The 22018-nt window shown below is 42.0% G+C and overlaps 1 protein-coding gene across 2 annotated transcripts in view; it reads left to right on the top strand.

Moving 5' to 3' along the window:
• COL6A2 (collagen type VI alpha 2 chain) overlaps positions 1-22018 on the top strand; it is a 132479-nt gene that overhangs the window by 74624 nt on the left and 35837 nt on the right. For both annotated transcript variants that reach the window (XM_029606734.1, XM_029606735.1), the window contains exons 16-21: positions 563-625; positions 1749-1811; positions 9154-9216; positions 17408-17458; positions 17817-17852; positions 21118-21180. In XM_029606734.1, coding sequence (XP_029462594.1) covers positions 563-625; positions 1749-1811; positions 9154-9216; positions 17408-17458; positions 17817-17852; positions 21118-21180 — 339 coding nt within the window. The remainder of the gene's footprint in view (positions 1-562; positions 626-1748; positions 1812-9153; positions 9217-17407; positions 17459-17816; positions 17853-21117; positions 21181-22018) is intronic.

Genomic DNA, 22018 nt, shown 5'->3' with positions numbered 1-22018 from the left:
TCAGAGGAACTGAAAAAAAGGATTAACCTAAAAATATTAATAATAATAATAATAATAATAATAATAATAAAAAAGTCTTGCCAGCAGTCAGGTTAGGAAAACAGATGCTTAATTAATGAGTATCCATTTTCCCTATCTGTGGCTGTGCACAGGTTAGGAAAACGGACGCTCATAAAATTGACATGTACTGTTTTCCCATCCCGCACACATCTACTTCTGGGCACCCGGTGCCATGGATGTGCTATGGACGTACAATTTATCCCTAGCGCGTCTTTTTTAGTACGACGGCTAATTTGCCCATTGCGTTGAGTGCCCAGGAGAACTGATTGTGCGTACGTTAAATAAAAGTGTGTCCAGTTTGGACACATGTTTTTAGTGCCTCGGTATTGCATCGGCCTGATTATGATTTACTCTTCCTTTATTTGTACTCAATGCGTCTGCTTCTCTCTTTGTGCTCTATGTATCTCAAATTATTTTCACATAATTCACCTTGTGCCTTACCTAGGAAAAGGTAGAATATCAATGGAATATAAAGAAAGAAAGAAATGTCTTTTTGTAACAGGGAGATCCTGGACCAGAGGGGCCAAGAGGTCTAGCAGGAGAGACTGGAACCAAAGGCAACAAGGTAAAACATGGTTTAACTGGTGGTGAACCGGAGGCGAGCCAAAGGAGGTTTGATCTTTTGCAGGCCTCTTTCGGTAGTGAACCAAGGTGACATTGTTCTGTTTGAATGTTGTCACAATATATTTTATTGGCAATTATTCAGATATTTTGGGTATTAGATTTTTGGGTTGCTTGTATTGATGCATAATATAACCATTATGGTGGGCAAATGGAATATTATAATGTATGGAGGCCTAAAAATAGGAAATATTAGCAAAGTCGCTGGGTAGTTTATTTGCAGATATAATAGCATTTAGTGAGGATAATTTGAAACGAGATTACTGAGATAAAGTGTCAAATCACAAAGATGTTTGAGCTCATTTTGCCAGACACACTTTGCTTCCCTTAACCTTGGAATCAGGATCTCAGCTTGGAGCTGACACTTTTGGGCTCCCAGGAATCCTCGTTTTCTTGGGAAGTGGAAAACAGAAGCAAACATCCCGCTTTCCTTCACAAGCCCATTGAGATAACTCACAAGTTATCCTACTAAATACCTTCAAATACAGTCTGCAGAGAGTCTTGGAGAAAGAGTATGGTAATAAAGCCCTGTGTGATCTACGTAGAGTTGCAGTTCGGCTGTAACAGTGATGGTACGACTGCTTGGTGCTTCTGGAATGGGTTTGGGTAATCCTGCATGGTGTGATGGCTGCAACTCCAAACAGCAAGTATTAGGATATCCTGCTTGGAGTGGCAGTCATAACCCTCAACAGCAGTGGTATGATTGCACCAGAGATGTGGCTTGGGTATTGGTTTTGTGAGAAACAAATTTGAAGATGATGGCAGGGCCTAAAATGACCTATTAACTGAAGAAGTGAAGACCATTGATTTGGCAGATTTTTGGCTTGGTCGGGACAGTAGTGGGAAAAGGATTGAGAGAACAGGTAAAAGTCTTGTTGTGGGGGGAGGAAGAAGTTGATATTGGTTTCATAAGGAAGTTTTTATGTGCATGTACCTAAATTGGATAAATCTCTACTGAGCGGGCAGTATGGACCGTTTTGATCTTTATTTGCTGACATTACTATGTTATTTGCTGTCATTACTATGTTATTCTTGCTTAGTAACACATTTTTGTCCTTTTTCTCCAGGGAGAAAGAGGTTTGCCTGGACCAAGAGGATCCCAGGGTCCACAAGGAGAGTCTAGCAGGAATGTAAGTTACCTGATCTCAATTTAGTATCATAATGATCAAGATAAACTTACCAGTCAAATCTAATCATCTTATCCAATACAACATAAAGAGAGAAAAAGCCTATCCAATGGCTGAAATAGTCCAAGACATCTAAGCAAGTGATATAAAGTAATAATGCCCCATACAATCAACCTAGCCCCTTACCATAGAACTAGTGGTGCAATCATGTTACCAGCTCCACTCTTACACAGAGATAGTAATGTAATAATATTTCCTCCCAACCAATTTTGTTTTTCTTTAATCTTGTATGTGCAGTGCCCCTTCACAAGGGGCACTGCTAACCGCTCTTCAACCTGGTGCAGCTCTGGAAATCCGAATTCTTCTGTGGGGTACAGGCTAATCTGAAAGGCCTAAGGAGGTCATACTTATTCATGAAAGAACAATCCACACAACGTGCTGTATTTAAAACAAAGTAAATATACTGAAGGCAAAAGTAAGCAGTCCAGTAATACAAAATGAAAGAAAGTATCAGAAATAGTTCTTCCAAATCTAGCAATGCAAAATAGGGAACATGCAATCTATAAACAGTCTACAAACTCTAAATATAATCCCCGTACATCTTGTGTAAAATATAGCAGGAAACTTGGACTTCCTTTGGCTCCTGAAAGGCCTCATTTCCCTCAGATAGTATGGTTGTGCATTTCTTTTACCCAAATGGGCAAAATAAGACAAGTGAGGCCATTTTCAGTTCATTCTGAAAGGCCATTAGTTCATTCCAAATGGCCTCTTTTGAAAATATATAAACATTTTCAGTTACTTTTGTTTTCATGTGAGGGTGCAAAATTATAAAAGGCTTCCCAGCGTTGTATGTACCACATGGCACCAATTACACCTGAGACAGGTGCCAAAGTGACAACATTCGGTGCTGCTCAGGAGGGCTGGTGCCGCCATTGTGAAAGAGCACTAGATGGGGCAGGAGTGACTGGGTATCGCTCCTGCCCTTTCAAACCACTGGACCCCCAGTGATTAGTAAATGGGAGCCAGTGAGGCCCTAGCCCTGCCTTTTTTTTTTTCAGGGGAGAAAGAGCTCAGAGGAGCGCCTAGCCAGATAAGTCCATGCCTGACCTATTTTGCAGGAGGGAGGGGGATTGGAGGGGTCTGGCTTGGGCCCCAGGAATTATGTCGGGTCAGGAGGGGGGTAAGAAGGCCTTTGGGAGGTGACTAAAGTTTTTCTTTGTTTCCGGGATTTAATGTTTAATGAAGGGGGGGGGGGGATTTGGTTCAAGAAACAAACTGAACCCAAAAACATAACATTAAATGAACCAAAACAAAAAATTTTTTGCTGCACATCTCTCAGATACCTGCCAGACTCAGGAATCCTCTTTCCAACTTCAAGAGTATCAAATATCTGATGGTGCTCTCAGTCTTCCAGACAAATCTCTTTTTCCTGTAGAACTTAGGAAAAAGAAATCCTCTAGAATCCAGTTGCGTGAACAACCCTTTGAATTCTTCTCCAACCAATGGTGAGAAGAAAAGGCACTTGACCTCTCCTATCCTGAAGCCCATAAAGACCCAGCCCCTGCTCTCTCTACTCAGCAACTTTGTTGACAACGTCTTCAGGGACTGTAGGAGTCCTTCTTTTGTAACCTATTTCTGACCCACTTTTGTAGGGGTGAACCCTTAACATCATCCAAATTCTCCTATATTCCTCTTGGAAACTTCCATTGCTAGAAAGTTCTTGTCTCTATGGGAAGGCCAAACCAGCCTTATATATGTAAGAATTAGAGCTTCAGATTTTTTTAGGTGTTTATATAATGTATACACCAAAGGGGATGACTCGATCGCATTCCTATTTCTCTCAGCCATCGCACAGACACTTCGTGAGTAGCGAAGCCCAGGTGTAAACCTGAAGCATCTTTCTTTCCTGCTGGTGGGCCCAATACACGAATGAGTGTCCTGTGATGCAGACCATCTGCAGTTGCCGTGGAAAACCTAGAACAATACAGTTATTAGTACATTTGCAAGCGTATCCCTTCCTGCCCCAGCTCCCCTCCTGTTCCACAGGCTGCAACCCCACTAAGGTGTAGAAATGCCCAGGGAGCCATTGACCTGCCTAATGTTGGACAGGTAAGCATGGGAGCGCTACCTGCCAATGCGCTGCATGTCGGAACCTGGGCAACCAGAAGCTGCAGCACTCAATGCATATCCAGTCCGGAAGGAGTGTGTTTTGAATTTTCTGCCTGCATGCCAGCTGCCTCCAAGGCACATCTCAAGGTGGCATTGAATTGATATCTGCTCAGCAGGAGAGAATCAGCGTGCACTAGGAACTGTATCGCTCCATCCTATCTGAGGGCAAAATAATGCAAGGCATTTACAACAGAGCAGGTGGGCAATCCCGGGACTGCCGCCAGTACTACTGATAAGCCAACCCCAATTGGTCTGTTTTGGAATGCCTAATCCGCAATGACAGCCGACCTTCTCCGATCGATATATCACTGGCCTGAATGCCAGAGCATTCAAGTTTGCAGCTCGCTGCTGTGATCAGCTCACCCACCCTCAGCACAGCAAAGAAGGCAATGGAGAATGCTGCGCCATCCCCTCTGACTGACCATCCTCTAGGGAGAGTCATACTATTTATTTATTTATTTGTTTGTTTATTTATATACTGTCATTCGGTAAAGCCATCATAACGGTTTACAAGATTCAAATAATAATTCTTTAAACAATTGTGAAAAAAAGGAATAACAGGATGCATATTAAACAAAAGAATAATCCATTATAATCCAGAAGAGAATCATTTATGAGTGAGGAGGGTTTATTTGGAGCTGGTTGGAGTCAAGTTATTTTGTGGATTTGGTTGGAAGTTCCTTTGGGTGTTAGGATGATGAGAAGTTTGACTGTCAATGTAGACTTTGTGGAATAGCCATGTTTTTAGGTCTTTTTTGAAAGTTTTGAGGTTAGGTTGAGTTCTCAGATCTTTTGGGAGGGAGTTCTAATTTTAGGGCAGGCTAAATTATTTTTAAATTATTATGTCTGTTCACCCATTTGTATATGTCACCCTAACTGCCCAGTAATAGCCCAATCCATTTGGGAGTGCCATTCCCCCCATCCCACTCTACCTCCACCTTTGGCTGCCAAAGAATACTTAGCCTGTCCTGCCATTTAATTCTGCAGATATTGATATAACCCCTGTCCATCTGGGGTCACCTTCTCGGCTTCAGGGAGCTTGTAATAACTCACCCCAAAGTTTGGAACTCAGTCTCAGCTATGTCATGAGCTGGCGGCAAATAAACTGCAGGGCCAAACTGAGCCGAGGACACTCACACAAACACCTCCATAAATTCACTGCTCACTACAGAAGGTGTGCCCCAACAAGACAATAATGAGTTCCTGAGTCTAGGTCCATTCCCTTTTTTGTACTTAGTACTCACTGTTCACCTTCAGCTCACAATCCAGTCTGCACACAGAAGCAGCTCTTGATGCTGCGTTTCGAGGTCCATGGGTCTGTCTCATAGATCACGGCTCTTACCTCCACCAGCAGTGCCCTCCGGTGTCCCAGAGCCAGTCTCCTCCTCCTGGCGTGGTAGAAGGCTGCACCGCAGCCCAACAGCTCACCACATGGCACTTGTGGCAAGATGCCAGCGTTCCTGGCCCCGCTCCCCATAGGGCCTGTGCACACCGATTGCCAGAGATTTAAAGGTCCAGCGGCAGAAATTGGGCCGAGGTGCCTCCTGGTGACATCATAGCCTGCTCAGTATTTAAAACCCTCCTGGATATCCCTTCACTGCCTCAGCAATAGGCATCTCCTTTGAGAAGTGCATTGCCTCAGCATTCCTGGTTCCTGACTTCTGATCCTGTTGTGTTTGTGCATTCTTGTGTTCCTCTGTCTTATTCCCATTTCCTTTGGCAGTCTGGTTCCTGGTCATTCTTCCTTGTCTCTCTTCAGCATCTCTTCCTGTTCCTGTGGTCCCTTGACCTCTTCTTCATTCCTTGTCTCTTCGGATTGGACTTCTGGATTTGACTTTGGATTGGACCCTGACACTGCTTGAGCTCTGCCTGCCACTGACCATTGCCTGTTTATTGTTTCTGACCAAACTCTGCCTGGCCCGATCTTTGCCTGAACCTCGACTCTGAGAGATCTCTGCCCACCTTGACTACAGCCTGGACCTGACTCTGAATACCTGCCACCTGCCCTGACTGCTGCTTGACCTGACTCCACTTTCCCTACTGTGCTGGCCCACAACTACTTCCTCATGATGGTTCTTCAACTCCACAAATGCCCACGCCTAAGTCCAGCCGGCCCCTGTACCAAACAGCTCAATCTAAGGGGAAAAAGGGCTGGTATTAGTAAAGCTCCAGTTTGGCCTCTGCTTCAACCAGCTTCACCTGCTGATGGTGGGGATGTGCAGGGCTCCTTCCTGCAGATTCTGCCAACTCCCCCTCAGCCCAAGGGTCTACTCCTGCAACAATTGAGGCAGTGCACCTCCTAGTCCATTGGAGCTTAGTGCTAGTCTTGAGCCCTGCACTAAAATAACCAGCTGTCTTCTATCTGTCAATCAGTTTGTAATTCACATCACCACCTTGGCGCTCACTCTCAAGCTTCTCATTTTATTCACAAGTCTATGTGGGACCGTATCAAAAGCTTTACTAAATACAAGTAAATCACATCGAGCGCTCTTCCCTGATCCAATTCTCTAGTCCCCCAATCAAAACAATCAATCAGATTCATCTAACAGGCCTTTCCCCTGGTGAATCCATGCTGTTTCAGATTGAGCAATCCACTGGATTGTAGATAGTTCACTATCCTTTCCTTCAGCACAGTCTCTATTAATTTTCCCACCACTGAGGTGAGGCTAACCAGCCTGTAGTTTCCAGTCTCCTCTCTGCTTCTACTTTTGTGAAGCAGGGCCACCATCGATCTTCTCCAATCACTCAGCACCACTCCCATTTCCAAGGATCTATTGAACAGGTCACACAGCAGACCCACCAGCACATCTCTGAGCTCCCTCAGTATCCTGGGATGAACCTCATCAGGCCCCATGGCTTTGTCTACTTTTAGCTTTCCTAGCTCTTCCCATACATTCTCTTCTATAAACAGAGTTTCGTCTACTCCAACCCCTTCCACAGTCTTGGTAACTAGCGACGGCCCTTCTCCAGGGTCTTCTATAGTGAACACCGAACTGAAGTATTTGTTTAATATTTTTGCCATTTCTTTCTCTCTCTCCACACATTGATCCTTTTCACCTTTCAATTTCACTATACCACTTTGGACCTTTCGCCTTTCTCTGATGTATCTAAAGAATGTTTTGTCACCTCGCTTTACCTCTTTGGCAATCCTTTCTTCTGCCAGACCTTTTGCTTTCTTGATTACTTTTTTTGCCTCCCTAAGTTTTTCCAGATATTCTTCCCAGTGTTCTTCATTTTGAGATCCTTTATAATTCTTGAATGCTGCTTTTTTTGCTTTTATGTCAGCCTCCTCCTTTAAGAACCAGATTGGCTTCTTATTTCTCTTACTTTTGTTTACTTTTCTAACATATCGATTTGTTGCTTTTGTAATTGCTTTTGTAATTGCTCCTTTTAGTTTGGCCCACTGTTGTTCCATCTCTCCCATTTTCTTCCAGTCTTCTAGTTCTACTTTCAGGTACGTCGCCATTTCGACAAAGTTCATATTTTTTAAATGCAAAATTCGGGTCTTCATATGACTTCATGGTATGATTTGACATTAGGAAGGCTGTTGGTTCAAAGAGAGGTTTAACGTGTCTAAGAAGACGTAGTTAATAAAAAGTTGATTTGACTACTAATTTGATATGAACCCTCATGTCAAGTTTTGAATCAAGAAGAATGCCAAGGTGGCAGACAGTGAAGGAAATCTTGATGGGTATATTGTTAACATATATGGAGCTAGGGATGTCAAATGAGGGGCTGCCAAGTATTAAGATTTCTGTTTTAGAGAGATTGGTACATTCTCTCAGAGATGAACAAAATATGAATCATTCTTATTGCATGAAGACAATGAAGTGTAATCTTCTGGAGGAAGAATTAGCAAATGAAGGAAAACATGAATATTTTCACTTACTTACTTTTGGATATAGATTATCTCCTTGTTGAATATTTCTCTAAGCATTTAATAATTGAAACACTATTTGTGTGCCAGATCCCCTTCTCTAAACTAACTTGAGATGTAGCAGGCATGCTATTTATGTGTGACAAGCCTAGTATTCATTTTATGTGACTAGTATTGATATGACATATGTTATTAATATATGATATGCATGTAAAATTAATGTTAAGAACATAAGAACATAAGAAATTGCCATGCTGGGTCAGACCAAGGGTCCATCAAGCCCAGCATCCTGTTTCCAACAGAGGCCAAACCAGGCCACAAGAACCTGGCAATTATCCAACCACTAAGAAGATCCCATGCTACTGATGCAATTAATAGCAGTGGCTATTCCCTAAGTAAACTTGATTAATAGCTGTTAATGGACTTCTCCTCCAAGAACTTATCCAAACCTTTTTTGAACCCAGCTACACTAACTGCACTAACCACATCCTCTGGCAACAAATTCCAGAGCTTTATTGTGTGTTGAGTGAAAAAGAATTTTATCCGATTAGTCTTAAATGTGCTACTGGCTAACTGTTCTTTAATGTTCTGTTAATTTCATCATTTTTCACATATTGGAGCCAAAAAAAGCTGACTTCCTAAATTAGGTGCCTATTTTCAATTGAACTTAGAAGTCTAAGTTTTCAGCTGAAAATTCACCTAAATTTAGGATTTTTAAAAGTCGGGTTGCCAAATTTAGGCCTGCTATTCATTTGCCTAGATTTAATCTCCTAAATTAGGTGCCTAGCTCTGAAAATTAGTGCTAAGACCCTAACTTTCTTTCCCTACCCTAACTCCACCTTGTAGCCACCCAATGTTTAGGTTCCTTAATTTAGGGTTCTAATTAAATCAAAAGCCTAAATTTAGGTACTCAGCCCTAGTAAATTTTCAAAATGAAGCCAGATATCAATGAATATTATACTAACTGGCTAAATTTTAAAATCGTCCCCTAATATGCCTTTGACCCAACCCCTTTTTTGGACCTGGTAAATTTGTGTGCCTTGCAGATTTAAGGTAAAAAAATTGGCTATTGAACGTGGTTTATTTTTAATTGGTTACATTTATGTGGTTAAAAGCCAATTTTAACCACATAAATTCATTGAATATCAAACCCATAATAGTCATACTATTTGTATCTTATCACAAGTGAGAAGACTTTTTAATCTGATACATATGTGGCAAGCATGCTCTTTCTTTTCAAATGCTTTTTTACACAGTACTCTGTATTTTTTTTTTAACTTTATTTCACCTTTTTACCAGGGCTCTCGGGGTGATCCAGGTGATATGGGGGAAAGAGGAAATCCTGGACCTGCTGGACCCAAGGTAATATTTATCATGAAATATACAGTATATAGAGAGGTCAATATTCAGCAGTACAGCAAGCAGACAATTTCTCCAGCACAGATATTCAGCTGAGCACTGCTGATTAGGAATTTCATTGATTATAGCAGGATAAACTTATCTGTTTAACTTTAGGATTGCTCTCCTGTATAACTGGAGTTAGCAGACTGAAACCAGTGATACAAATTGGTCCCACCCTGGGTCTGGTCAGTGATATTTTGTATAGAAGAAATTTAAAGTTGTGCCGATCTTGATCCACCAGTACCATTTTTAATCACAATACCAGCAGGGCAGGAGTGACCAGAGATTGCTTCTGCCCCATGAAGAATATCAACTTGGCAAGAGAGAAAGGGCATGAGAGAGGGAATGAAGAGGAAGGTCTGGGAGAGTTTTTTTTTTTTGGCAGGATAAGAGAGGGACAAGAGCTGACATTTTTATTTTGTTTTGTTCTTTTAGTTTCTATTCTGTCTCCACTATGCATAGCTTTAACAGATAGCTTGACTTGGTCCTCACTCACAGTCAGAGGAGGTCAATTCTTCAACTCCAAATTTTATTAAAGTCAAAACAATTAACAATCTTACTGTACATAAACTGAAGATTACAGTGATTAGCATATTCTAGGCCAGAGAAATAAGGACAGGTAAAATTAAGATAATTATGCAGGGTTGGCTAGGTTAGCTACTAGGCCTGGCCACAGGAGAGAGAACCCACAGGCAAGAAAATTCCCAAGTACCTTTGCTTCAGTCAGAGGTTAACCCTTCACAGGCAATTGCACTGAATACAGAAGAAGCTGAAAACATGCAGGCTGACCACCAGTGGGCAGTACAATATTAAACACGGGAGCTATGCAGAGTAAACATGAACAATAGGAGCGGAAAGAAGAAAAAATTTGTTTCATTTTTCGGTTTTTTTTTTTTTTTTAGGTGGGGGAGATTTTCCCCATGAATTTCATTTTGTTTAATGCTTATTTCATTAAAAAAAACAAAAGAAACAACCTTCAGGTCTGGGCTTTGGTCCGATGGATCACTTTTTTGATTTCAAAATGAAATATGAAAACCCACGAAATTTCATTGAAATTTCAATTGTTTTGCTTTGAAAATAAAATGAAATGAAATAGGACTTTTTATCACATTTTCTATTTTGTTTCTCCCAAATGCCCATCTCTAATGAAGAACAGCATTAGTAACAGAAAAAGACAAGTGCTGTAGTTGCAGTACACTATGAAAACAGATCAACAGTGAATAAAATAGGAAAGCACCCGTGAAGGCAGGGCAATCTTTTTAAATTTTGTTGTTTGTTTTTTTCATTTTATATATACAATAAGAAACGAAACAAACAACCCATTAAAAAAAACAATAGAAAACCAAATTAAACAAAAAAGAAATCTATATTATCAAGCTATGGTGAGAGAACATTGTAGAAATCTCATCTTTCTGTCTTTCCTCATTCCAGTTCACATCCAGTCTTTACTGATGTGTACTGTGTTGTTCATATGTAATGAACAACTGTCATGTAAAACTGACCCAAAAACCCTAGTCCACCACCAAAACCTCACCTCAAGTTACTAGATTACCCTCTTATAGTGATATATATATATATATATATATATATATATAGTAGTCATATATATCCCCTAGTAGTCATATATATATGACTACTAGGGGAGCCTTATAAAGAGTCAGTCTCTCTCTCTTACTCTCATTTGGATGAATCTAGGCCTACATGACTTATCTGGCTCTCTAGCAGTTGCTGAGTATAACCATATATTCAGTGGCTTCCAGATAGCCAGATAAGTACTATTTATCCAGCTATCTATTGTTTCAATATCCACCTCACAGAGATTTGCACCTGCTTTTTCTGCAGGTATATTTTCCAGCCAAATCAATGTGTGTAGTTGTGAAAATGCTAAAGTTTGTATTTTTTTGCCACCATAAAAATGGTGGATAAAAGTTGGCACATTGTGGCACAATGTATCTACTTATAGCCACATACAGGACAAGTAATTTTCAAATAGTCCTTTTACAAGATTAAATAACCTTTTACATAATTAAATGGCATTTGAAATTTGACCTTAGTGTCTGCTGTTATTCTTCTGGTTTAAAGAACCTAGGAGTTTCACAGTTCTGAGATTTTAGGCTCATACTTTAATGGCACAAAAAAAGTCCCTTGCTGCCTCAAATTCAAGGATTCAATCTCTATTCAAATATGCACATCAGTGCTTCTAGGGTACAACAGTGTTATTTTTGTATTATTGTGCTTTCTAATGTAATGTGTGAGCATTCAGGAGTTAGGATTACCCAAATTTGTTGTTTAGGTAGGATAATTTTCTAAGCAATCCATGTGAGTAGAAAGTGATTTCCCTGCAGTAATATGCTGTCTGAAATTTGATTTCCTTCAGTGTGTCAAAAAGTCCATATGTTGTGAAACAATACACACATTAAACCACATTTAGTAGAGACATTCTCGGGGACATGTTTAGGTTTGGGGGAGAGGGGAGAAAATGCACAGATGGCATTTTCAAATCTTCTTGCATAATTTTCCAGCATAAATCTACTCACAGGTAAAACAGGTGGAAGTGCACATACAAATCTTGTATCTAGAGTTGCCAACTGGTTGCAGATTTGCCTGACATGGTTGATGCAGTCCAGGCTTTACTCCATTGCATGCAGGCACTTGTAGTTCTCCTTTCCCTATTGCAGTCCCTAAGAAAAGCAAGACTACAAATCCCTGCATACAGTGAGGTAAACCCAGGACTGTATTAACTCTTTTGGATGAATGAATCTGGAGCCAGTTGGCAATCATAATTGTATTCACAGCAAGTTTCAAAGCGATTTGTGAGAGTCAAAAATATTTTACACATGGTAATAGGCTGACTGAAAATTGCACTCCTTCCATGCAGCTAAAAGTTTGCACATTGCTCCATAACACATTTATTTTTTGCCACATTGAGAGGAGGTATTCCCAGGAGCAAATTTAGATAGGAGGAGGAAAAGTAAACACACTGATGCTATTTTCAAATCTTTGCACGCCTTTTTTTTTTTTGTTTTTAGAAAAATTTACCCTCAGAAAAAAATAGTGCAAAAAATGTTACTGGAGCCCTAGGCTCTTTTGACTCCCTCCTGAAAAGTAACTGGGGGGGCGTGAACCACCCCAGTCTTCACTTACCCCATTCATGGAGATCCTGTGCAGTAAAAAGGGGCAGGAGGGATTCCTGCCCCTTTTTACCATGTAACAGGGGCTATCAGTGCCATTGGCCGGCCTCTGCCGTGATGTTGTCCCTTTAAAATGGCACGGGCTGCTCCTGAGACCAGCAGCATTTTGAAGTTACTATAGCGCCAGCCTGAGCCTCAATCAGCACCATTTGAAAGGGGATGACCCAAGAGTAGGAGGCAAAATAGGCATCCCTTTTGCCCTTTATACTGCACAGGATCCCCACAGATGAAATAAATGGAGGCTAGGGTGGTACCCAAAGACCCCAGTTCCTATTTGGAAGAACTCCAAACATTTTTAGGGGCAGGGGGATTTGAAGAATCTGCCACATAGCCAGATAAGTCGGAACTTATCCAGCTCACTTGAATGTATATTTGTGTGTATCTTTTACATGCATGTAAATGTTGAAGGGTAGATTTATAACCTGCATGTGTATGAATCAGGCAGGTTATAAAGTAATGTGGTATATCTATGTGAAACCATATACATGTATATATGGGCTTGCGCACAGATATTTTAAAGCTATCCTCATTATGTCTGCATGTTGGTCTGAGACAGGGTTTAACCAACTGTAAGTTGAGACGCAAAATGAGATCACAAATCTTTTAGCTGAGGTCACAAGTGCCTCAAAATAGCAGCGCTCTTGAGATGCCAGCAGCACTATTAGTAGTGAAAGTCAGCATGGAGCCAGTGAACTAGCACACACACTTACAGGCTCTGCAGCTGCACTGCTCTTGCATGAGTTTCTGTGTTATCAAGAAGCCCTATGCAAGGAAGGATAGGGGCGCATCAGGGCCTATGAGTTTGTAATAGCTCACAGGCCTCATGCTGACTTTCATTACTAATGCTTCTGCCACTTGCAGATCACTTTTAAATTTATAATCAGTCATAAGGTAAGGGGAGGGCTGAGTGTGCACAGGCAAGTGAAGGTTGTCATTGCTTCTCTCTCCTGATCCACCACTGAACCTTCCCAAGAGAAAAACATTGTCCCTGTCATCAATCTGCCTTCTCTTCCCAACAGTTGTCATCCACTTTTGGCCTGGGGTCCAAAGGAAAATGTTTCTGCTGACCCATACAAGGAGGATGTTTGACGGAGGGGCTGTTGGAAGAGAGGGATCAGATGCAAGAAAGGCTTGAGAATTGGATCAGATGAAGAGGGATTGGATGTGGAGAGTGAGAGAAGACAATGGCTGAAAGGTTGACTAGGGGGTATAAGAAAGGAGCTGGTGGGTGAGAGGTTATCAGCTGGGGGTGTATGAGATTAGAGTTGGAGGAGATGAAGTTAGGTGAGAGAGATGGGATGGAAGATGAGAGTGAGGAGGGAATAGGGGATGAGGTGAGAAGTAGGGAATGACAAAGGATCAGTTGGAGTGAGGGACAATCAGCTGAGGGACACAAAAAGGCTGATGGTGAGAAAGAGGGGATGGGCTAGGAAATGATAGTAACTGGAGGATATCAGAGGGGATGAGCTGGAGGAGTGTAGAGAGAGAGAATTTGATTAAAGAAAGAAGGTCCTCAAGGCGAGTAGATTAAGAGAGGAGATCCTCTGGATGGGGGGGGGGGGGGGGGGGGAACGGACAGACTAGAGGTTGAGAAAAAGGATTAACTAAAGAGGGTGGAGGTTGAATGAAGGGATCAGCTGGAGTTTGGTGAGGGTGAAAGTGGAGTGAGTGTTAGTGGAGACTGCATCTCAGGTCATCCTCTGGCATCATGTGAATTTTCAAGATCTATAATGGGGTCACATTGTTAAAACTTTGGAAAATGCTGGTGTAAGAGTAAACCAGGAACTGGGGCAGGGGGGGGGGGGTGTTTGCATCTTATCTGTATACTTCAGCCAACTGTCTCAGTGATCAACTCCGAAAGTCAACTCAACTCACCTTGGGCCTGAACTGCTCTCATCCTACATTCCTCAAGCAGCCGGATAGCTGGGAAGTTTGCAGGCTTCTTTTTATTTCCTATGGCTCCACTATGTTTTCCCTTCCTGATGATAATACTCCTCAGTCTTAATCCCTGCTGCAAACACCAAATTCTCCTTTCTTTATCTTTCCAGCCATTCTGTCATCTGCATTGTAAACTGCTCTTGAACTTCAAAGTTTTCTTCCTCTCATACAGTCATCTCCACTCTCCCTGACAAGCACCTCATCCTTGTTGCTGTCGTCACACCTCTACCTCTCTTCTATATATTCTCCTGTTCCACCTCCTACCCTCAGCTGGGGAAATCAATCCCAGTCCTGGCCCTCCAAGGCAACTTTCACTCAATCAGTACATATAAAACTGTTACCTCTTCAGTCTTAACACTATTCCCTTTCTCCCTCCCTCTTCTCTTCCTTTCTTGTGTTTCCTGTGGAATACCCACTCTATTTCCAACAAACTTGCCTATATTCATGAAATGTATCTCTTGTACTCTTCATTTATTTGCCTTGACTGGCTTTTCCTTGAAGACTCTGCTTCAGTTTCTGCTTTCTGTCATGAAGGTTCTTTTCTCCCATACACCTCGTACAGAAGACTGTGGTAGTGGGGTTGAACTGCTGCTCCCCCCCCCCTCAACCCCTTCTTCCACCTCAGTGCCACTATTTTTCTTCAGTTGAGGACCACGCAATCTGCCAATTCACCCCACCGGGTCTTTGGGTAGCGGTCATTTATAGACCCCCCCCCTGATAAATCCCACTCTTACTTTTTTAACGACTTTGATTCTAGGCTTTCCATCTTCCTTGACCCATCTTCCCCTTTTCTTGTTCTTGGCAAGTCTAACCTCCATGTTGATGATCCCTCTAACCCTTATGCCTCAACACTCCTTTCTTTAACTTTCTCATTTGATCTCCAACTTTGCTCTACCACCTCTTTTCACAAGCATGGCCACTGCCTTGACCTAGTCTTTGCATCCAACTGCTGTCTCTCAAACTCAGTTCTTCCTTTCTCAGACCATCATCTGTTTTCACACTAAACCACCCTCCCACACAGCCTCATCTAGTCACCATACCTGGGAACTCTCCTGATTTAGCCCAGAGACTCTGGAAATTTAGATATATTGCTGGGTCTCCGGGTAGGGCCATAAAATCTCTGAGTGGCACAGATACCCAAGGCGAAGAAGTGGCTTCAAAGGACTAGGCAAGTGCCATCAGTGTGCACAAGGACCTGCTTTGGAGGTCCAGCAATCACAGAGCATGAGAAAGAGAGAGAGAACCATAACAGGGAGAACACGACTCTCTATCTATCTACCACTGTAAGAGGTGCACTTCCAACTCAAGGTGGGTTGGGGTGAGGGAGGGGAGGGGGCAGTGTTACATTGGTCTGCCTAGAATGCCTCAGACCTTTGAACCAGCCCTGTGCATGAAGATTGCAGGTGCCTGTGGTAAAGAATGCCTGTTGTTGTTTGTTGGGAGAGGGAAGAAAGAAAGTGTGTTGTGTCGCTGTACTCACTCTCCTACCCTCACTATCCCCCCTCCCTCCGCTAATCATGAGAAATCTCAGGGTGAGCAGAACTCAAACATTCCCAGGTATGCTAGTCATCAAGAACACTTTCAAGAATCTCCAAGCTGTCGACTCTTGTATCCTCTCCATTATTTTTTCATCTCTCCTTTCCTCCACTACATTGTCGGAGTCAGTTGATGAAGAGTTTCTTCTTACAACACTATACGCTTCTCCATTTTAGACACTCTTGCCCCTCCCTTTACTCATCTTTTAAGTGCATGAAACCTAAGTTTTGGTTTACCCTTCAAATTTTCTTATGTTTCTGTGCCTGCTCTGGCTAAAATCCCATGCTCATGCAGAATAATGCATTTCAAATTCATACTGACCTTCTTCCAGACTGCTATTGCCAAGCAAACCTACTACAGCCATCTGACAAACTTTCTTACATCCAGCCATTGCCATACCTTTAGCACACTCAAACTTACTTTAATTCCTTTCCCCCTTCACTCTCTGCCCAGATCATGGCTGACTACTCCCATGACAAGATAAACAAAATCAGTCTTGAGTTCTCAACTAGGTCACCTCTACTTCTCTATCCCCCACTTCTTTCCTTTACACTTCCCCTAGCCTCCACCAACTCTCCTGAAGTCATAGTGGAGGAAACTGCCCATTTTCTCTCCTCCACCAAACTTGTTCCTTTGATTCTATTTCCACCCAGTTCCTCAACTCTGTATCCCCTGCAGTCATCTCTTCCATCTGCCATGTCCTCAATCTATCACTTTCTACTTCTACTTATCCTGTTGCCTTCAACCATGCTGTGATTACACCATGCCTCAAAAATCCTGTCCTGTCCTGCTAACTGTTGACCCATTCCTCTCCTCTATTTTGCTGTGCTGTTTGCCACTGCTGTCTTGACTTTCTTTCATCTCAAGACATTCTTGATCCACTCAAATCTGGTTTTTGCTGGATAACTTGTCCACTAAATGGCCAACTGAATATTGGCCTCATGGTTTAGATATACAAAATATTAAAATATTAAATTTAATGCTTTGCTTCTCCCATTGGTTTTGCTTGAAATGACATGAGAGAACATAAATGGGAAAATAAAATGATATACATGAGGTCAATATTCAAAGCTTTATAGATGGATAACTCGAACATTATCCATCTAAATGGCAAGCTGTTGTATATTCAGCCCCTTATCGGCTAGATTTTAGCAGGATAAAGTCATCTGGATAAAATCTAGCTGGATAAAAAAGAGGCACTCCAGGGGCATTTTGGGAAAGAAATGCAGATATTTAATTATAATTGGCAGATAACATTAGACCTGAGTTAATTATATCTGAAACATGTTATGCTAGGAAAAGGGAGAATATGGACTGCATTTGCTTTAAAAAAAAATTGACTAGGGGAATGATGCCAAGAAATATAAATGTTTGTTTTCTTTTATATTAAGAAGAAAGGTTTTTCTGGAAATAGATTGTCCTGTAATAAGAGGAGATAGGCACTGCTGAGGTATATTAAATAAATTGTTCTTTCTATCCTTACAAAGGGTGACAGAGGCAGACCTGGCTTCAGCTATCCTGGTACCAGAGGGCTTCCAGTATGTATACGATTTGCTCATCGATCTATAGGATTTTAAAATTAAAAAAAAATAAAATCTGTAGGATTTCTTTTGTTGATGCATGTTTCGGCTTATGGAAACCTCTGTCCTCAGTGGTGCATGCTTGATTCCAGAGAACATTCTGAAACTGCATGATTTTATATATATATATATATATATATATATATATATATATATATTCTGCAAAACAAAAGATGCATGATTTAACATATTCACCTACTGCAAGGAGAGCATGCTTGAACTTATGGAATAATCTACAACATAAAAAAGTATCAATTAATGTTTCAAATTATGGCTTTGTGTGAAACCTAAGGAATGTTTGTATCTGCTTTTCCAGGGAGATAAAGGTGACAAAGGTCCTCCTGGTCCACTGGTATGTAATATTTTGCCTCTAGAATACACAAAACAAATGATAGGCATTAAATGATTTTCAAACCATGGATAAGTTAGGAGAATGCAATTCAACATAAGCATAAGGGCATGCACCTCTTAATAACAAAAGTAAACAATATATAAGCTGAGAGGAGAAACTATATTAGAGTCAGACAGTGATTGGGTGCACCACAGGGTCTAATACCTGAAAAGCATGATTAGCTCCAGGAAAATGATTTTAGTGAGGTCTCACCTGGAATATGTACTAGAGTTTTGGTCTTTTTTCTACCAAAAGGATGTAGACAAACTTCAAGCCAATTATCTTTACCTTGGTGATGGGGACATTAATGGAATCACTACTAAAAGAAAGGCTGATAGGATATCTGGAATACGGCAGTCTACAAGATTTGATGTAGCATGGTGTTACCAGAGGGAGAGCATATCAAATACATTGGATGAATTTCTTTGAGTAACCAGGGTATTAGATCAGGAAGAGCACTTAATTTAATGTATTAGAATTTAAATAAGCCCCTTGTCCCTATTTCACACTGGAGGCTGATTAACAAGCTAAGAAACCTAGGGATGGGTCTTAAAGTGTAAAGTGAAGATAGAAATTATTTAAGTGATAGGTAACAAAGGTCTAGCTCTCATGTCATCATGGAGAGGGGGTTTGCCAGTACAGTGCCACAGAGATTAGTCCTGTGTCTAACTTTATTGAATGTTTTACTATGTGATATTGCAAAGGGACTAGTATAGAAATGATTAGGGCTGCACCTTCCTCTCCCTTCCCCTATCTAAACTGCCCCCCAGCCCTAACTAAACCCCCCCCCCCCCCCCGACCTTTATTGAAGAAGTTACGCCTGCCTCCGGGCAGGAATAACTTGCGCGCGCCGGCTCTCCATCCCCCGGCCCGGTGGCTGTTCCGGAGGCCTCGGCCCTGCCCCCGGAACACCCATTTTTTCAAGCCCCGGGACTTACGCGCGTCCCGGGGCTTGCGCGCGCCGCCGAGCCTATGCAAGATAGGCTTGACGCGTGCAGGGGGAGGCAGGGGTAGGTTTTTGAGGGTTGCGAGCGTATCTTGCGCACGCAACCCTTTGAAAATCTACCCCTAAATGAAATATGTATGTACATGACTGATTATGCACATACCAATAAAATGTACATGTAAAAACACATTTAATGCACACTAAAATGATGTAGCGCACACACTGAGGTAGATTTTAAAAGCGTTGCTCCCGAAAAAACAGGCCACATAGGCATGTATGCAGGCCTCCCGTGAGCAGCGCAAATTTTAAGAAGCCACGAAGTACGCATGTACATAATCTTGCGCATGTCAAGTATAAGGGAGTGGAAAGGGGCGGGGCATGGAAGGGCCATGGGTGTTCCAGGGCAGGGCTAAGACTTACGCGTGTAACTTCAAATTTTCAAAAAGTTGATCATGACCTGCGTCTGCGTGCTGTCCACGTAACTTTACTGCGGGTCCTGATGAGGAGCAAGTCTGGAGGAGATTTGGGGACAAGTGTGGGTGCTTACAGAATGAAGAACCAGAGGGGTCTTGAAGACCTCCATATCAACTGGATAAATTGGTGGACTAATTTAAAAAATGGTTTATCCCTTTTGTGAGCATGTTTTTAAATCTGCCTGCATACGTACGTAAAAGACACTAAATTCCTAGTGGAAATACACACGGGGCATTCACTCAAGCCGCCTCTTAGGATTACACGCACACACATGCGTGGCAAGGGCATTTTAAATGATACTTGAGTACTTGTGCGCATGTTATAAAATTGTGCGTATCAGCATGCAGGCAGAGATGTGCTGCATTTATGGACGCACGTGTGTTCCTTTTAAAATTAGACAGTAAGGGGGTAATTTTAAAGCTATTGTAAGTGTATCGACCCTAGTTTCTGCCCATAAATTGGTTTTGAAAATGGTCCAGGGGCTGTGTGGGGAAAAACAGAAATGCAGATAATTTTGATTTTCAAAAATATGTGGGCAAATGTACACATAGAAAGTTATACCTGCTCAGGCGCAGATGTAACTTTATACAAGCAGTTTCACATGCAAACTGGCACAAGTCAGGAATTTTTAAAGCAGATTTATGGGCCGGATTTTAAAAAGGTTACCCGCACCGGGCCTATTTTAAAAAGGCCCGGCAACGCACGTAAAGCCCCGGGATGCATGTAAGTCCTGGGGCTTGCAAAAAGGGGCGGGGCGTGGGCGGTCCGGGGGCGGGGTCAGAGGCAGGCATAGCGGCCATTTGTTGCTGTGCTTGGCTGGCGTGCACAACTTATATGTTATAAAATCGGGCATACATGTGTGCGCGCAGGGTAGCGCACGCACATGTACGCCCGCGCGCACCTTTTAAAATCTACCCCATGTGTATAACTCCACTTTAAGAATTCAGACTAAAGTATGCATGCAAACTTTAGCTCTTTGCAGGCTGTTGAAAATTACTCTCTAACCGGGTCATTCATCACAATGCGTAATGGCGTTAACGCACGCAATAATGCAGCATTAATGCCATAACGCATGAGTTAACAAATGCTAGTGTGTGGCACGAGTGCAAATCTTTTGGACGGGGTGGCATCAGAGAGGAGTTTGGCAGGATTTAGGAAAATGAAGGGTAATATCGCACTGTGTGATAGCATAACACATGCTATCACGCGGTTTTAACGTTGGAAATAACTACACCTTTTTTCCTGGCATTAGGCTGTGTGATATGCCCGAAATTGCCATAACACAATTTTCCTAAATCCCACCCATCCTCTTCCCTGATCTTGCCCCTTCCAAAAATTTGCATTCGTGACACACACTAGCATTATTATCGCATGCGTTAATGTCTTATCGCATGCATTAATGCCATAATGCATTTTGATGAATGACCTGGTAAGTTTGGCTGAAAATTTGGCTCAAGACAGCCAGGAAAAAAAATTTGAAAACTTGCCTGATAATGCCTATGAATTCTAGCATGTTCCCAGTAGCTTTAGTACCTGACCATTTATCTCTGTTGTAACACAATTGTACCTTTAATGATATTCTTGGAGAAAAATAAGGATTTTCTGCAAAGTGGGCATTCCCACCTGTGCACCAAACCTAGCAAGCCCTATTGAATATAAAGGTTCATTTACATTGATGATATTAAGAGCTTTATTCACTCATTAACAAACATCCTTATTTATATGAATCCAGATCAAGAATTCTAATGTTTGAACACATCAATGGTGTCTTTAATATTTCCTATTTTCCTTATTTCTTTTCACTAGGGTGGAAGAGGTGACCCTGGAACTAAAGGTGCTCCTGGCTCCAAAGGAGGGAAAGGTGACCCGGTAAGATATCTATTATACCTGATTTTCTAAGGACAAGAAGAAAAGTCAGTCCCATGTGTGAGAGATAACATTGGCATCTAGTTCTAGCTAAAAAGGCGTTTCCATCAAATGCATGACTGGCACTGCATATTAGAGATGTGAATCGGTTCCGGAATCGGTTCCAGAATTGTGTTCGTAGAACTGTGGGAAATCTTCATTTCCCGTGGTTCTGACTGTTTTTTTTTTTGGCTGTCCCGAGCCGAAAAAAACCCAACCCACCCTGACCCTTTAAATCTAATTATTTAGAAACCCCACCCTCCTGACCACACCAAAACTTTTCTAAAGTACCTGGTGTCCAGCGGGGGACCCGGGAGCGATCTCCCGCTCTCAGGCCGTCGGCTGCCAGTAAACAAAATGGCGCCGATGGCCCTTTACCCTTACCATGTAACAGGAGCTATCAGTGCCATTGGCCGGCCCCAGTCACATGGTAGGAGCAATGGACAGCCGGCCCCATCTTTAAAAATGGGGGGGTCGGGAGGGTGGGGGATTCTAAATAATTAGATTTAAAGGGTCGGGGTGGGTTTGGGGTTTTATTTTCTGTGTGCCCTTTCTTCCCCCCCCCCCCCCCAAACGATAAGAAAACTACACAAAAATTTTGTGGGGTTTTCCTATTGCTTTCAGGGAGCCCCCCCCCGATACCTGAAGGATTTGAAAATATCGTACGATATTTTCATCCGTCAGAAAAACGATTCACATCCCTACTGCATATGCACATACAGCATGAGGCTCCTTCAGTCTTAATTTATCCACAATTAGTTATGTTCTTTGGTGCTCTCTACTTTGGTTGCAAGATTCCCTC

Source organism: Rhinatrema bivittatum, chromosome 6, assembly GCF_901001135.1.
Source record: "Rhinatrema bivittatum chromosome 6, aRhiBiv1.1, whole genome shotgun sequence".
NCBI lineage: Eukaryota > Metazoa > Chordata > Amphibia > Gymnophiona > Rhinatrematidae > Rhinatrema > Rhinatrema bivittatum.
The sequence above is the reverse complement of the archived record's forward strand: the minus strand, read 5'-3'. Positions and strand labels throughout refer to the sequence as shown.